Source organism: Lacerta agilis, chromosome 10 (genome assembly GCF_009819535.1).
Source record: "Lacerta agilis isolate rLacAgi1 chromosome 10, rLacAgi1.pri, whole genome shotgun sequence".
NCBI classification, from domain to species: Eukaryota; Metazoa; Chordata; class Lepidosauria; order Squamata; family Lacertidae; genus Lacerta; species Lacerta agilis.
The window spans coordinates 40,493,095-40,511,476 of record NC_046321.1 but is presented as its reverse complement, the minus strand read 5'-3'; the positions used below and the strand labels follow the sequence as shown (position 1 = coordinate 40,511,476).

The following is an 18,382-nucleotide window of genomic DNA, read 5'->3' as shown; positions in this document are numbered from 1 at the left end:
TGCACCCCCAGCCTGAACTGAAAGCTGGGGAGGCAAAAGAAGAATTTCTGAGGTGGGAGACAGTGCTGCTTTTTACTATGAAAGAATAGTAACACTTACTTACTGTGGTGCTTAGATCCAGAAGACCAGATCTCTAAGTTTGTCAGGTAGATGCAGTTTGGCCAAAATGACTGGTTAAGTATTGAAAATAGCTTTACGTGTTACTATTGCATAAGCATTTCTTGCTCTTATTATTGTATTTTATCATTTTGCCAAAGCTGTATGCCCTTGGCCTAGATTTGTTAATTATATGGTTGTAAGAACAGAGAGTTAAATAATAATTAGTACTCTGATTTGGGGATCCTTGTTCAGAATTGTGCTGTGCACACAGTTGACGTTGAAAGGAGATATGAAGTCATTTGTTTGGCAGCCTAACCATTTATTGTTGAGACATGCATACTTTATCCTTGCTTCAAAATGACCCACATGTACATAAGCATACCAAGCAAACTTGCATGATTAACAAAAGCAAAATAGCATCTTGGCTTGAAATAAGATGTCCATTATCCCAGTTCATACTGCAAAAATAGCAAAGCCCATATATACTTAGGTGTCTAAAATCTCTGTAGTGAAGTGTACCATGGAGCAGGGATATGGGAACAAATTACTAAATGAATAAAATCTGACAAAAATGGTTTTTGTCTATAACACAAGAATAAACTCTTTAACAAGTGAAACCTTTGTTTCCCTATGCTTTCTAGTTACTGTCCTGTCTGCTGCTTCCCCTTTCCCCAGAAATTAATGCCTTGATGAACTGCCTCATCCACAAACTTGAAGACACCCTAGTAACTGGTTGGAAGTGCTGGTCTGTTTGCAGAAGTCTGAATCACAAATCACATTTTTGTTACTGTGTATATTCCAAAATGTGATAACCCTGGCCAATTATGGATAGATCAGCAATAGCTGTAGGGCTAACTCTACAAGCAATTCAGAACATCAGCATTAAAAGAGTAATAACAAGATTTGAGGCTTTCTGGAAGTTACTCCAGACTCTTAATGTTCTCTTAACAGCAGTATTTATCATAGATCTTATAGTAAACATGAGTTCATAGAGTTCCCCCTGTGCTCCATCCAACCTCTTCCCAAACAGCACGCACAGCTGAAATGGGAATAGGGAAGGAGAGGGGAGGGAACTTCCTTGTGAGTCAAGCCATGGGTTTTCCCCCAAGTTTCTCTTTAGGATACCATGAATTAGAATAGCCAGAGCAGAGATCTAAAAATGCAACTGAGGTATCTGCTGTAGAAGTTGTTGCCTTTCTGAATTCAAGGTACCTCACATCTTGTCTGTGAAACTACTGAGATGGGCAGTTAACATAGTGCATAGTCCCCTATAAAACTGCAAAAGGGGCAGAGCAAGGGATGGGTGGTTGTCAGCTTATTGGCCTTAACTCTGCCATTATCCCATCATTCCCTAGAAGGGAACCTGCTATACTAAGTGGAGTAACACTAGGATTCTAAATCATGGACTCCATGAGTAGAGTGGGTTCCTGCTTTAGAAGTTACTTCTCCAACGTGGAGTAGGCAAGACCAATGAGCATAATTGGGAAGGTCAATGCCTGAGCAAGGCTACTGCAAATCTACAATTACAGACTTGGCTATAATGGATTAACATGTTTTTTTTTACTTCCAGTCTTCCCATTACCTGATGAAGTGCTTGTTTAGGCAGCAAGCAACTCATACCATGCTTCAAATGTTGCAGGCAAAGCAATATATACCGGAAGATGCAGATCTGTAGGCAGTAGAAACAGAACAATTTTCTCCAGGGGGCCTTTTGACACACTAATCATCTAAGCACAAAAGCTTTGCTGAAGCCAGTTGACAGTGCATGTACAAGGTGTGCTTTTAAGGCTTGAGAAAACGCAATACTTTTAAGACAAGCAACGGCATAGGACACTAGTTATCAGTTTCACAGTAATTAGTGGCATTTAAGTTGTAACTATAGAACCATTTCAGTGCAATGGCACTAACGAATCATTGAGCATGAACCAGAGCACCAGCTCCCTGCCCATAGCCAAATCCTTTGGGGCCAAAGTTCTTCGCATAACAACCTGCAAGGATAAATAGTAGACTATCAGTTCAATTCTAGAAGTTGTACTGGTGAAATAATAAAATCAGGTACTCAAGTGAGCAGATTTACAGAACATTTTTTAAAAATGAGTTTCTATTGTTATCAAGGGCAAAACTATTCCTTTATACCTATAGAGCTGTCACTTCTGAAAGAAGGAAACTGCTATACAAATCCTTTTGGCTGGTGTAAAATGGTTGCCCCTACACCATCCACAGCATTGATTAAAATTATTTCCTTAGTTGAAAACCTGATAATTTAAATGATAGTTGGGAGAATAATGAAGGTGAGAAAATATTTATCCACTTAAAGAAAAGTTGCAGAATAGATTCCTTTGTCAGTTGCCCCCCCCCTTCCTGGAATCAAACCATATGACTCTTCACCGGAACAAGCAATTTTTATGCCCTTTGCCTTTAACCTCTTACCTTTGCAATAGATTTCACCGTCCTTCTCTGTCAGAGTTGTTGATTCAAGACTTTTCCCGCACTTGGCACAGCGAAAGCAGTTTTTGTGCCAAGGCTAGATAGAAAGAGAGCACATTTATTTTAGGCTTCTGTATTGCACCATTACAAAAATTCCAAGCCTTTATTTTCAAGTAGACATTACCCCCCCCCCAAAAAAAGTTGTCTTCTTAGAGTTATATTGCTATTCATATGAGCTTGATCCATTAGTAAAGAGCACTTAACTACAAATGTTTGAGAAACTGAATTCTGCTGGCCACTGTCTCAAGACTGCATATCTCCTCTTCAAAGAGATCTACTTGCTTACCTCTTGTAAGAGAGCAAGCTACTCTTAACAACTCAAGATTTTATCTACAATTAATGAATATGAAAAATGTCAGTGTTGATTGGCAAGGTTTTTGCAACAATATGCCACCTTACCTTTCCAGCTCCTATTACTTTCTCTGCTGCATACACAGAATCACCACACCTGGAACATTTCTCTGCTCCTCCAAATTTTTGGGCAAACTTTGAAGTATTTGGACTTGTTGTAGGTCGGTGAGAAGGTGCACTAAAATAAAGTAAAGGTGCCATAGCGTGAATATCCCATTTCAGTGGAATCCATTAATAATAATAATAATAATAATAATAATAATAATAATAATAATAATTATTATTATTTATTAAATTTGTGTCCTGCCCTTAATCCATAGATCAAAGGGCGGTTCATCAGCATAAAAATACAAAATACATAATAAAAACAACAGATGGGAAACCCCACAAACCAATAACCTGGTGTAGATGCATACTAGCCCATAGTTATTACTTCTATATGCTGGCCTACTGAACTCTCACAATGCTGTTGTAATGATTTCCCCTCAATTTGCACCTGTAATATGAAAGAGGTTTTTAAAGATGGCCATGTTCGCAAATTGTGAAGGATAGGTGTGCCTGGCGTGCTCTGGTCCATGGGGTCACGAAGAGTCGGACACGACTGAACAACAACAACGTTCGCAAATTATCCCTTAGTTTGAATAATGGCTAGGATTACAAATATGCACTGCTAAAAATGTAGGTACTTATTTAAGAGTGCCTCACATCGGGATTTTTGCTTTAAAGTTCACTGGAATTTATAAAAACAACTTTTATCGAAAGCCCACATCAATACAGCCTTGTTTGTGCCTGAAGCTCTGGCTATGATAAAGACTGCCACAGCATTCCCTGTATTCTTTAAAATGCAGCCCTTCTACAGATCTGAGTTTCTTTTTGCCTTGTGGCTTGTTCGTCTTTAGAACAAATCCCCTGTCATTTGGGGAGGTGCCTTCACCAGCCAAGTATTCTTACCCATTTAGAGGGCCCTGAAAATCCTACTACAATCAATGAGGTTGTGGTGGACTGCATCATGGCTTTTCATTTTACAGTGAAGGTGCTCTATAGCCTTGAGAACTATAAATTCATCTGAGGCATAATATCAAGGCTTTGAAGCCTTCATCTGAACAGAAGGAGCTGCTCAGCATCCAACATGTTGAGACTGTTCAAATGAAATACCAAGCCTTGCTCGTAATTACTACCCACCCCCAATGCTCCTGGCTTACTGAAGCCATAACTGCTGCTGCTGTTGCACAAGCCAATGTGCACAGGTTTTGATTCAAGAGGAAGCAACTGAATCAGAGTGCATAAAGAGAAGAGGAAGTGCACACAAGCACAATTCTCATTGTGCCCAAACCATGGTTTGGTATCACATGTGAATTAGTCATTGGTTTGCCTCATCTTATAAATTAGGCTGGATATTCATAAGATTCTAAAGTAACATAACCTGATTTAAGATCAAAATAAAATAAAAAATTCCTTCCAGTAGCACCTTAGAGACCAAGGTCTGTAAGGTGCTACTGGAAGGAATTTTTTTATTTTATTTTGTTTTGACTATGACAGACCAACACGGCTACCTACCTGTAACTGATTTAAGATGTAGACCTTTAATTATAAAACACTTGCCATAATAAAAAAAAACACTTGCACAATAAACAGCTTTCTGAGAAAACTGAATCACTATTACACACAGAGAGCAAACCAGGGTTGACTTGTTTCCAGAGATGTTTGTTCCCTGGACAGCTTCTAATAACCAAGGCTTAGTTATATAATCAGAGTGAACTTTACCATTCCACCATTTTGCTTAGGGACAATACACAATACAGACATGACAAAAGCATGGCTGCAGGCTGTTTCCTGTAGGGTCAAACTGCCAGCTGCATTTACAAGTAGCTCAAGTAGAATGCAAGTTATACTTACTTGTCATGCTTGATGCCCAGCCTCTCCCCTCTGTCCATATTAAGAGTTCCTGCTCCTTGGCCATAGCCATAGCCTTTTGGACCATACTTCTTTCCATAGCATGATTTGCAGTAGACCTCTTCGTCATGGATGGCTACTGTTGTGCTGTCTAAGTTTTTCCGGCAGACCACTGGAAAAGAAAGAAATAATTTGCTTCTTCAAGAAACTGATGCCTATTTATTAACAGAAAGGAACATCAAGTGCCGGGGGGGAGATGTGCCTCTGGTAGTTCTTAAACCTTAGCGGACTACTGAAAAATGAAAAGAGGGAAACGTTTGAATTGCTGGATTATATTTTGCTCTATGGAGGGACTTGTCCCTCCTTCCCATTCATAACTGTGACATTTACAGAATGGAAGCTTGATGCAGTTTAATTAACAAGGCTGCAAAAGAAGCCAGGAACTGAGGTCAGCAATTTTTCCTCCTGCTTTTTTAAAACCACACAACATGTTTAATTATGCAACAGTTCCCACTTTTACTTTACAAAGTATCTATAACTAGAGGCACTAAAAAATAATAATTGGTGCACTTTCTACAGGTACTTCATTTGAGGGACTTACTGGGAATACTGGCCCAACTTAAATCCATGTCCTGAAATGCCATTAGTAAACTATTTCTGCTTTTACAGTTTTAAGTTGCTTGTTTTGTTTCCTGGGAATGAGGCCAGAATTTCTCTGTTAATGAGAAAATATGGGCAGTTCTATATGAGCACTCAGCACAACGGAGTCCATGTGCTCTCCACCATTCACATGCAAGAAGTTTACTTCAGGGCAACATGCTTTAGTTAACAGCACTTCAAAATTCAGTATTGTTTTTGCATATCACCAGAAACAGGCAGTTCAGAACTCGCCTAGTAAGAAAAAAAATATACAGTGGTGCCTCGCAAGATGAAATTAATTCATTCCGCGAGTGTTGTTGTATAGCGGAAATTTCGTCTTGCAAAGCAAGGTCGGAGGAAGCATGGTTTTACGGGGGGGGACGCAAAACGTTTTCGTTTTGCGAGTCGTGGCCATAGGAAAATTCGTCTTGGGAGTCACCCTTTCGTTAGCGAATGCCTTTTGTCTAGCGAGTTTTTCGTTTAGCGAGGCATTCGTCTTGGGAGGTACCACTGTATATTGATCTGTAAGACTGCAAGAGCTTTTGCATTTAATGGTCTGTATCAGTTCTGTATCCATGGGGTCACGAAGAGTTGGACACGACTAAACAACAACAACAATCAGGACATAATGTGACATAACAATAGGTGCACAAATGCAGTCAAGATCACAGCATAGAGGATTGACACCAGCACTAGCCATTCCTCACACCCAATTAAAATACCCACCTTTTAACTGGCATTGCAAAAGTTACGAAGATAGAAATGAATTTCTGCTCACATCTAGTCTGCCCATCACTATTCCACATCAAATGTGAGTCACTGCATTACAGAACTAGATTCTACTGTGTGCGTTTTTGCTTCCTTTTGAAGCAGAGCAGTGCCACACTTTGGGTTTTGACTCCTGTAGTCGAATTGTGTAGTGTACAATGTGTTCCATGATTATCTCACAAGACACCGTTTAGTTTCATGAAAAGAGTTGTCAGGAAAAGTCACACCTTCTTACTAGGAGGGCTCTCGCCTTTAGTCCCAGATTTGTAGAGGCCAAATGAGATAACCAATTCCTTCACAGCTGAGTTCTTTATGCATCCTCAGAAACGTATTCCTTCATATTTTCCATGTCTAAGCCTAAACTGGAAGAAGCAATCCTGAAACTAAACTGCAAATAGTTTGAGTTTATTCTGTTACCTTCTCAGCCTTGCTGCTTAGCTCATTGACTTTCTTGCTACCATGAGGTTTGACAGCTGTTATCAACTGCCCTGCTTTTGCTGAAGTGCAGCTACTGAAAATTCCAGGCCCTGCCTCCCCCACCCAAATTGCTTGTTGCTCTTACTAATTTCATGACATGAGCTAGGGTAAACTACAATCCACATTTAATGTCACAACAGTATTGCTCTTCTTTGTGGCAGCTGCATCACAAAGCAGTTATATGATGCAATCCTTTGCTTAGTATCTAATGAACAAGCTTTTTAGTACAAAAATGCAATTCTTCAATAAGCTGTTGGCCTGAAACATAATCACATAGACTCTGCTCATTTAAGACAATCAACAGCCTCCTGTGCCAAAGCCCAACAGAATTTTGGCTCCACTGTGCTGAAATAGAAAATCAACCAGATCATTCAATTAACTTATTTGGTATGGATGAGGAAGAGAGCCAACTAATGAATTCTCACAAAATGATCTTTAAAATGTAAACTGCTGGAACAGCTTACAGTGTGAAATAGGCATTTTTATGGATTAAACTTGGTATTTTGTTAACATGCTTAATCTTAGAATATAAATTCAGCTCAGAGCCAACTGAAATGATGGCCTTGATTTGAAGTGACCAATGTGCAGCAAAGTGAAAACCTAAACCAGGCATGGGGAACCTGTGGCCCTCCATATGTTCTGAGACTACAACTCCATTGGCCATGCTTGCTGAGGCCTATAGAAGTTGCAGCCCCAACACATCTGGAGGACCATAACCTGCCGACTACTGACCTAAACCTTTCATTAGCAAAGATGGTTATATAGCTCAGTCTTGAGTCCTGCTAATTCCAGTCCTTTTAATACTCTCAGTACTAGACAGAGCCGGTCCACTTCTCTTCCAAAGAACAGCTAGAGCAGCTTCTTATTGTTCATGTGCTCAATTATATGAGACATGCAAGTAGGTCCACTTCCTGTGGTGGTCATGCAGTGTCTGAAAATGCCCTCCTGACAAAGGCTACTGCATTCCTCTGCTTAAGATACAGTCCTCTCGAATCATCCTGGGAAGAAAGGAACTCAAGATTGCTCAAGGCAGCATAGATAGTGCTTGGTATTTTACACTCTTTGCTTCTTGAAGCCATAAGATGTCTGTCTTTGGAGCTGAGTAGCAAAAATTGTGGTCCTGCTGCTCACAACTTGCACTGCCCATTCACTGTTTCAACTGAAAAGAGTACTTACTGCAAAGAAAGCAGCATCTGTGGAAGCTTCTCCCATCACATTGAACTTCTTCTGCATGGTACACTGTTCTGCCACAGGCCCCACACTTGTTGCCACCTCCCCAGTTTGGCATTTTGAGTCTGCAAAAGAGATGCTAGCAATTAGCAACAAGGTAAAGGTTGTGTTTCCACAGCAGGAGCTTTGTTAACATTTGTAGACAATAATAACTTTTCTAGAATGATCTTAATTTCCCCCTCCAACTTCCACACCATCAGTTTTGGTTTTAAGTTTTATTAAGGCTCCAATACTTTGGCCACCTCATGAGAAGAGAAGACTCCCTGGAAAAGACCCTGATGTTGGGAAAGATTGAGGGCACAAGGAGAAGGGGACGACAGAGGACGAGATGGTTGGACAGTGTTCTCAAAGCTACCAACATGTGTCTGACCAAACTGCGGGAGGCAGTGGAAAACAGGAGTGCCTGGCGTGCTCTGGTCCATGGGGTCACAAAGAGTCGGACAGAACTAAACGACTAAACAACAACAACAACAACAACAACAAAGGATTTTTGTGTGTGTTACAAAACAAATGAACAGGGAAGGATATGTCTATCGTCTCCATTTTCAATTCCTAAGAATCTTTTTCACAATTTATTTACATTTAGTGAGAGACACTTTTGTCATAGACATCTTGCTGCTGGGGGGAAGGCGGGGCGGAGAGAGGTTGGGGAGGGGGGGATTTGGGAGTTACAGCCTGGAGTAACTGCAGGCTGAGTTAAGTTTTCATACATTTCTCAAACAGCAAAGCCTTCATATTAGGTTTAAGGGAACAAATCATTTGTCTTGCATAGATTTCTCACAACATTCCATAGATATTCTGTGTAAGAGAATGATTATAGCAATGTGATGAAAGCAGAGCTGGGAGTATCCACTGGAGTGCAGCAATTCTTCCAGACAACTCCATCATGCTCAGAAAGCAGGGGAGTAACCTCACCCTCATTCACACAACTGGAACCAGAAACAGTATGCCCCAGTGCATGTTCTCTCACACACATCTATTTTCCACTCAGCAGAGGAAGTGAACATGTGCAGCACCATACCCACTGGAGGGGTGCAAGGGACAATAGCAAATGGTCCATTCTCCTAAATGTCTCTGGTGCAGTCTTCCTAATCCAACATCAGTAAACTCTCCACAGCTCCCTCTTCCACAGAAGAGAGAAGGATGCAAGCTGGAACCATGAGCAGATCCTGAAGTCTCAAAAGAAAATGTATTTGGGAGTGGAAAGGAGCAAGGAACGTTATTAAACTTTACTGATCAAGGACACAGATTAGTTTTGAGAGAAATGCCTCAAAAACACAAAGCCAGTTTCTATCCTCTAGTGGGGGTTAGCAGACAGCAAGAAAGCGTAAAAAGGAAAACAAACATTTTAAAATATTGCAAGCTGCCTGGAGTGGGTATTTGCTTAGAAAGGTGTAAACCTTTAATATTGGTAAATGGAACACCTCTATGTGACAAAATGGTGACCTTTGTTTTCCATTTTAACACACAGCTCAAGAACAAACAAGGAAAAAATAATAAAAGGTGCTTTAAAAAATCTTTTAATTTGCCTGTTGAAACACAGTTCCTGCATGCTTAGCAAGGGCAATGTGGGCAGAGAGAACATCTGTCCCGCTGAACATTTGTCTAGTGGGTGAGAGAGACAACTAGAAGAGTCTAAGTCAAGTGAAATCCACACTGGAAGCAGCAATTGCCCCCAAGATATCCTGGCCTCAAACGATTGATACTCAATGAAGCTAAACTCCCTCCGAGCCACTGATAAGGCAATCTTGTTTGCCCGTCTTCCATGGGGCATTAATTTTTGAATGGAAAGTTTTTCGATTTCACTCTACTACAGTTGTACTTTGGTTGTCGAATGGAATCCGTTCCTGAAGTCCATTCAACTTCTGAAAATGTTCAACAACAAAGGGGCGACTTCCAATTAGCTGCAGGAGCTTCCTGCACTCAACCGGAAGCCGTGGAAGCAGCATCGGACGTTCGGGTTCCAAAGAACGTTCTCAAACCAGAACACTCACTTCCAGGTCTGCAGCATTCGGGAGCCAAAATGTTCGAGTTGCAGGCATTTGGGATCCAAGGTACGACTGTACTAAATTTTGAAGCCGATTGTGATGTCTGTTACAATCTCATTTTTCCTCTATTAGGAATCTTATTTTATTTAATCATGTTAAGGACACCATTGTGTCCTTCACAACTTTAACAACTAACTGGTTAAAATCGCCTTCTCTCAAATTAACCTCTTACTTAGTAAAGTTTCAAGGGGCACAGCATTCCAGTCACCAGAAAATAATGATACCTATCCACACATCCTTATCTAACAGCTCTTTCTGCTGTCACCCATCAACAAATAGCCCTTTGGACAAACCAGACAATGCAAGACAGAAATTCACAGATGAAATAGCAACTGCAACCACTTCCGTTGACGCTGATGCTTCAAGAACACATTTTGTGTAGCTGAAATACTGGAGCTGCTCCCTTGCAGACAAGGCTGCGCTGATACACAGTTCCGTGTGTGCGCGTTGGGTCTCATTGTGAACCTGGCCCAACTCCTAATGATTTTGGATAAGCAGCGAAAAACAACAGCAGCCAACTCCTTTAAGTGTACAAATGAAAGAATCTTTCTATAAATCATTGCTGTTCTATTAGCTTTTTCAGATAGCTTGCACCCAAGTTCAGCTTAGTGACTAGTCGTTATGGAGAGAGTGACCCAGAAAATCTTACAAAGCAGAGCTGCACAGCTAAGTGCCCATTGTCTAGAGTAAACAATTCTTGGAATGTAGGAAAAGAAGATTAATGATTAATCCAGATCAGGACATTTTAGTGCATTCCCTACCCAGCAATTACAAGTCTTCTTCTGCATGATCCTAGTAGCTCCATTTTAGGTAGCAACATTAATTTTAACTACTTAGCACATCCCTTTAAGAGTCCTCAAGAGTTTAATACTGCTTTTCCAGGATTTGGCATTATATAGTCGTCAAGATGAGGTTGAAACCGTTACTTATGACATATAGGCCTACTGTTATTTTGTCATTCTTGGCACCACTGGAATCTAAAATGTCGGGATTCCATTACATTTATCCATGGGTTTGGCTGCACTACCATGTAGCAGCTGATATCAATCATAGCAAACAGGACCCTAAGACGGATATAAACTGCATTCCTTTCTCCAGAACTTTGCAGTATAAGATTCCTTCCCACTTTATAGCATCTCCTAAACAGTAAACCCACTAGGAACTTTATTTTAACTGGGATTCTGTTGTTCCTTTGTTGGCAACCAACTTTAATGTGTATGTATAAGTTCATTTCCTTCCACTTTAAAGACCACATACTCTAAGGAATTCACCTTGGCACTGGTAACCTCAAGGCTGGATTATTGCTGTGTGCTCTACGTGGGGCTTCACTTGGACTAAACCTAGAAGCTGCAGCTGGTACAGAATGCAGCAGCTAGACTGCGGTACCCCATCAACAGCACAGATCCTCTGCTGAAGGAGCTGCACTAGCTGCCAAAATGCTACCAGGCACAATTCAAGGTCTTGTTTTTAATATTTAGTGCCCTAACCTTGAGACAAGAATTTCTAAGACATCGACTTGCCCAAGATACTCCCGCCCAGCAACTGTGCTCCTCCAATAGGATACTGCTGAGAATATAATGTGTCTGACACAGAGGTTCAATTAGTCTGCACTGGGCTTTTAGCCCCAACTCTCTGGATTCATTTTTCAGCCGCAATCAGACAGGCACGTAGCATTATGATATTTAGGCACCTACTGAATACATTTTTTGTTTAGGAAAGCTTTCCTTGAGGTGTCACCCAGTCATTTATGAAAGATCAATTCTCCATTTTCATGAAATGCTGTTGTTTTTAAGAGTTTGTTGAATTGGTTTTATTGTGCTTCTGTATTTTATTCTGTATTTTACCCTATACGTTTATAGTTTTATGCCATAAAGTTGTCTACAAATGTGTACAATAATAGTAACAGTAATGGACCCAGAAATAGCAAAAAAATTGGCAACTGCCTGGTCTGACTATTTCTCTTTTCATATAAACCAGGGGTGGCCAACTCCCAAGAGACTGCGATCTACTCACAGAGTTAAAAACTGGCAGTGATCTACCCCCTTTTTAGGGGTTCAGGTCATAGTTGTTGAACTTTTTTTAGGGAGGTGGAAAGCGATGCTTTTTAGGGGTGCAGAGCTTCTTTTACGGGAGCCAAACTTGTTGAGCTTCTTTAGCGGGAGCCAGTGATCTACCACAGACACCCAGTGATCTACTGGTAGATCATGATCTACCTGTTGGACGTGCCTGATATAAATGATTCTCTGAGTAGGCTGGCCCTGCTTTTGGTACTCATTCCACAAACAGAGCAAGTCATCAGAACAAGATTGCACTGGGAAACTTTTGCATTTATATTTGCATGCATATAAGCACATGTGGCAAATGCACTGACGCAGCCTCTCAGAACTGAACAACCGCTATACAATATGTCTGTGTAAATACTCATTTTGGTACAGAAGAGGAAATAATGGCGTTGAACCAATTTTGTCAACAGATCCCAGGGGAGTTGACTTCTAATAAGCCTATTTAAACAATGGCAACTGAATTGGAAGGTGTATATTTCCACCCCTCCCAAAGATTTTAATGGAGGGCACTTGGTGAACATCCATTATTAACACCAATATCTGTACTTGGGCTTTACACTCAATATGAATGTGTTTAATATACATCCGGCTTTGTTTCCGCTTCTGATTCAGTTACTAATTTGTTTCTCTAATGTGCCCTCAGCTAGTAATGGCATGCCCAAAGTACATTTAGGAACACCTTTGCATGATGTGGAACCAATTGTGCTCTGCAGCATGGAGTTCTAAGCTACTATTCTTCAAATCCTTTCCCTAACAATACAGTGCTTTGATACACCTGTCAAGCAGTATTCAATAATGCCACCTACCTCGCTGCCTGGCAGTCTCCCTGCCTGAACTGCCAGAACTAGTCTCAGAGGAGATATTGAGGACTCCCAGACTGCTAGTTTTGGAGGACTTCAACATCCATGCCAAGGTGACTGGCTCTGGGGTGGCTGCCATGATGACCATGGGGCTGTCCCAACATGCCATTGGCCACTGCATGTAGCAGGCAACACTCTGGACCTGGTTTTCTCTGCTGGGCAGAAAGAGGGTGCTATTGATATCACAATCCCTTGTCATGGTCACATCACTTCCTGTTGAGAATTAGGCTTCCAGCACCTTTTCCTTCTGCATAGGCCTAATAGGATGGTCCACCCTTCAGAGGCTGATGGATCCAACGGGTTTCCAGACAGCTCTGTGGAATTTTCCGGCTGCTATGATTTGCACTCCTGTCAAAAGTGCTGGCTGATCTCTGGTACATTCAAATGGCTCGAGTTGTTGACATGATCACTCCTGAGCAACCTCTCCTGCTTTGTAGAGCCCTTTTGGCTCCTTAGTATACTCCATAGCTTCAGGCAATGAAAACAAGCTGGAAGACAGCTTGAACACAAATGGAGGAAAACTCCAGTCGAATGCAATCTAACACTGGTGTGGACTCTTCATCAAACCTACCTAGTTGCAGTGAAGGCAGCAAACTATGGCGTCCACCGGAGCTTTTCCAGATAGTATGAGGCCTTTTACAGTCTGGTCTGAAGGAGGTGCTTGAACAGATGGTGGCTCGCTGTCACTTGTTTGCAAAGCATTTTAAAGAGAAAATCACTTGCATCCGCTTGGAACTTGACTCCAATGTTACCACAAGTGAATCTCAAGAAATGTCCAGAGCACTGTCTAGTTTGGTTATGTTGGGTTTCAGTAAGGATGGATAAGGTGCTTGGGATCAGTCAGCCCCTTGGCTGATAGCAACTAGTAGTGAGGAGACAGCTGACTAGGCCAGGGAGATTATTAATGCTTCCTGGTGAGACAGGGGGTCCTTGCCTGCTTGAAGGAGGCAGTGGTAAAGGTAAAGGTAAAGGGACCCCTGACCATTAGGTCCAGTCGTGTCCGACTCTGGGGTTGCGGCGCTCATCTTGCTCCATAGGCCGAGGGAGCCAGCGTTTGTCCACAGACAGCTTCCGGGTCATGTGGCCAGCATGACAAAGCCATTTCTGGAGAACCAGAGCAGCACACGGAAACGCCGTTTACCTTCCCGCCGGAGCGGTACCTATTTATCTACTTGCACTTTGACATGCTTTCGAACTGCTAGGTGGGCAATCTAATTACTAGCCAATTGCCAATCTCCCCTTCTTGTAACTGTTTTCCATTTGTGGAATGCTCTCCCCATGGAGGCTCGCCTGGTACCTTAGTTACATATTTTTAGGTGCCAGACAAAAGCATTCCTCTTCTCTCCGGTCTTTGGCTAATTAAGCAACCTATGGCTTTTTAAACTGGGAGGGTATTATTTCTGTTTGTCAGTATGTTTTATATTTTTGTGTTTTTATATTGTAAACAATCCTATGATCCTCGGATGAGGGTTGGTACAGAAAGTTAACTAAATAATAAATAATAATGCAGGTCTACAAGAAGGCGGCACTCACGAACCACTTGCAGGAGAGACTTCGGAAACCATCAAGCGATCTTGGAACACAACTTGCTCCATTTGAAAAATCTACAGAAGAGATCTATTGTGGATTCTAACTCTAGAACTACTCTGAAATTCCTAGTAAGCAGAAAGTGTCTGCTAGTGCAGTTGCATTCAGCAGTACATATGATTTGGGAAATCCGCTCCACCTCCTCGTGGGGAGGAGTTGCGGTGGACCGCAGAGCCGCTCTCCACACTTCCTGTGGGCAGGGGACTTTGTCCCTCGCTGCTCGGAGGAGTCCCCGGCCGCGTCAGCAGGCAACCGGCCAATCAGCCGGCTGGGGGCGTGGCCGGGGGCTCCCTTTCAAAAGGAGAGGCGCGAGCCGAGAGACCTCCTTTCGGCTCGCTTCCTCGGATCTCCCACCCTCCCTCCCTTCCCTGTAGGCAGGTTTCACCCTATGGCCTTGCTTTGGACTTCGGTTGGTCGCCTGCCCTTGTCGGGGGCCTGGTAGGAATTTTTCCACTTGGCAGATTGGCTGGGCCATTTGGTTTTCGCCTACCACTTAGCAATCGTCACAACTTTGTAAGGTGGCGGTTAGGCATTGAGTGACCTAATGTTGGGGGAGGGGAGGCCGGGCCATCGCCTGCCCCTCCAAGCTTAAGGGTAGTCCGTTAAAGGAATCCGGGGGTGTGGGATCTTGTCCGAAGCCCGGGGCGGGGCTAGGGCCATGCCACGACCCCATTGGAACCCAAGGGGAACTCGAGTTGGTCTGAATCGACGGGGCTCCCCTTATCAGTGGTTTACCCTTACTGGACTTCCTGCTCTGCGGGCAGGAGTCAGATATAGTCAGGTCCACTCAATGCCTAAGCCAATACCGCTCACATGCTGTAACCAATAAAGTTGTGGCCAAATTTTTACCCAATCACATTAACCTTATATTCTGTGTCCTGGTGTTTTTATTTCATTCCCGGGAGGGCGGCTTTGGGGTCTCGACACGCAACAAGAAGCCAGCTTTGGCAAAGAGTTCAGTAGGAGATCTTCAGCAAGTTGGCATTTCTCAGGGCTAAACTAGATGCAACCTTACTTGAATAACTGCAATTAACATGCATATTTAACAGAAAGATAAGTAACAGCTGCAAGATCAGGACCAAGATTACAGGATGCATAAAAAAACCCTCGCCTTATGCTGTCATTCTGAGGAATACCTCCCTGTCCTCATGAAGCTACTGTTTTTTTTCCACCAAGGAGGAAGCTTCCATTGCTAATTTCAGAAGGGGGAACCAGCATAGCTAGTGGTCATTGAGAGCTTTATTCTCAATGAATTTGTCTTATGTATTTACCATTTCAATGCCAGTTCTCCCAGCTTGGAGGGGTGCACTATTTGCTGTGCTAGAAAAGAATGACCCTGTCTAACTCCTTACAGATTCTAGATCTCAGTAATTCTACAGGTAGTAATCCTCACACATTTGATTCTGTTTGTCCATACAACATTGTGGTGCTACTATGTCTGTGTTTTTGTTATTTTAAGTTGTGGCATATAATTTTGCATTGTAAACTGCCTTGAGTGTGACAGAAGGCAAGGTAAAAATGCTTAAAAAACAAAAAAAAATGTAAATATATTAATTGTTAAACTTTAAAAGCGTTAGAGTAACTTTAAGAGTGCTAATCCAACAGCAGCCACAGAGAAGGCAATCTAGGCTAGAAAATATTCTACGCTGTTCTACAGGATAGTATCCAGGCTGTTAAACAAGTTTGAAGAATCAGGCATGACAGAGCCAAGGAATTATGCAACTACCTTCAAGTGCAAATGGGATTCAGTTTTCCATTTCCATCCTCCTGACTCCCGCAGTTCATGACAGAACCTGTTCTACAGTAGGTGTTGAAGAAATAAAAATCTGTTGCAAAAAATGGGGCATTCCGCCCTAGCAGTAATTAAGCAATTATGGGGTTATAAACCCAAAAGCCATAACTCTTGCATCTATTATTATCTGTTACAATATTTTGTACCACTGCTCTTCAGTCAAAAAGCAATTCAGAGCTGCTTACAACAATTTCAAACAAAACCCAAAGAAAATGGTTTAAAAGTGTAGAAGAAGGGGTATTGCATTAAGTTTACCAAAACCTTGCAGCGAGGGAGAGTTATACATTTTGCCTCTCATAAAAGGGCTTCTTGAAAAGCAGAATACTGTATACTGGCCAAGATTACTACTACAACGGCATATTGCCAATAAACATTTATACATTCTAAATTCTATATATCCAGACACTGGAATAAAAAGTCTCCAGAGTCACCTACTGTAAATGGATTTTGCAACAATTCTGTTCCACTTCTTATGTCAACAGCTGTACACTCATTTTTAGAAGACTAAAAACCTGCCACTAGCATATCTTCAACCTGGCAGTAGCTAATTTTGGGGTCAAGACAATTAGCAAGCAGGTGACTTGAACTTGCTGTCAGGGCATGTGACTTGCAACTAAATCCCATTACCTACAGCATTTAGCTTTGCACTAAGGGGTTTATGACACGTAGCTGGTCTTTTCCTAATTAATCCATCCCTATTAAAAGAGCCATTTCACAAACTTGGAAAAACAAACTGCCCAAAGATTGTTCAACAAGATGTATAAATGAAGCAGAATACCTACAGCATAACATGGATAGTTACCAAGCAGTAGTTTCTTCCATTATAGATTAGTATGCAGGGCCAACCTGAACAAGTTTTTAAGAATTGCTTTATTAACAGGAGAGCAGCCAACTATCCATAGTTGTCCCCAAGAGACTCTACCCAATGCACATTAAAGGGAAACCGTTTCCAGATAAACTGCTAGCTCACATCACTAGACTTAGCATCATTTAGAAACAAGAAGTGTGCCGAGTAGTTTTCCTGCTTTCTCACCAATAAGCCACTTAGTGGCAGTTACTTTACAAATGAGCACAGGGAGCTGGGAAACAGAGCAGCTTCCAAGCAAGAGTTAAACAGATTCATTTAACCTATTATCTCACCCCACCCGAAGTTCCCAGTGAAACTTTTCCAAAAGGTGCTCGGGAGCAGAAGAAAAAGGCTGCCATAAAATGGGTTCAATTCAGAAACGTTCACCTTTCCAGATACACTGGGCCCTGCTGGGCACTATATGTAAAGCGTTGAGAGAAGCACAGCTTACAGCTGGGTTAACACCCGGCTTCAATGAACTGCGATGGCTGCGCAAAGTGGGGAGAAGTGGCAGGAGAAGGGGAAGAAGATAAAATTGCCTCTGACTAGGGTTATGAGCCGTCCATTCCAAGAGAGCCCACGGAAACACGGGAATGCACTGAACCCAACTCGCTTCTCTGAGCATGTGCAGAGATTTATACTCCTCTTCTTCCCCCCGCAGAAGAGCAGCAGGAGCATCCACACGCGCGGAGCAACAGAGCCGGGCGTCCCAGCTCCAGGGGTCGTGGATATCCCACCGCCAGGAGATTTCCAGTCGCTTTGGACACCCGCTTCCGAAAGAGATGGCACAAGGTAACCCAGAGGCGCCAGCCCAGCGTGCCCCCCCCCCCGTTAAAACCTAGGAAAGCGAAGCGCCCAGCCTGTGCAGGAAGACGAGACTGTGGAGGACGAACACAGAAGGGGAACAAAATCAAGCGAGCCGCTGAGGAAGCGCCGCCGCCGCCGCGTCTTACCTGGGCGCGCGGCCACCAGCTGCTTCGGAAACTCTTTCTCCCAGGGCTTCCCACCAACTCCGCCACAAGTGCGACAAGCGCGCGCCCCACAGAAGCCAGCCGGGTTTCCCTTGCAGCTGTTTATAGCGTCCCACAAGGGGGCGGTGCTGCGACGGAGCGTAGCTGGGCAAGCCCCTTTCCCTTTGGGCCGCCCTTTCTCTTTCCGCGGCCCGCGAGGCCCCGCCCTGCGCGTTCAAGCGGCCGACGCCTAGGAGCCCTGCGCGCCCTAGCCAAAGAGCTGCCTTCCCT

General features: G+C 42.8%; 1 protein-coding gene across 1 annotated transcript; it reads right to left on the bottom strand.

Annotated features, from left to right (window-relative positions):
* Positions 1-1,076: 1,076 nt before the first annotated feature.
* Positions 1,077-18,236, bottom strand: CSRP2 (cysteine and glycine rich protein 2). Its single transcript, XM_033162460.1, has 6 exons — positions 18,095-18,236; positions 7,891-8,009; positions 4,834-5,002; positions 2,986-3,115; positions 2,530-2,623; positions 1,077-2,087 (listed from the first exon to the last, which is right to left on the bottom strand). The coding sequence occupies exons 2-6, from the start codon at positions 8,000-8,002 to the stop codon at positions 2,011-2,013; spliced, it is 582 nt and encodes a 193-aa protein (XP_033018351.1). The 5' UTR covers positions 8,003-8,009; positions 18,095-18,236; the 3' UTR covers positions 1,077-2,010.
* Positions 18,237-18,382: the final 146 nt, after the last annotated feature.

Bases quoted from the DNA above. Each gene is read 5' to 3' on its own strand.
- CSRP2 (XM_033162460.1), bottom strand. From the start codon at position 8,002: ATGCCAAACTGGGGAGGTGGCAACAAGTGTGGGGCCTGTGGCAGAACA. The intron at 3,116-4,833 runs GTAAGTATAACT...ACTTTATTTTAG, and splicing joins CTGGGCATCAAGCATGACAA to TGCACCTTCTCACCGACCTA. The intron at 2,088-2,529 runs GTAAGAGGTTAA...TTATCCTTGCAG, and splicing joins CGGTGAAATCTATTGCAAAG to GTTGTTATGCGAAGAACTTT.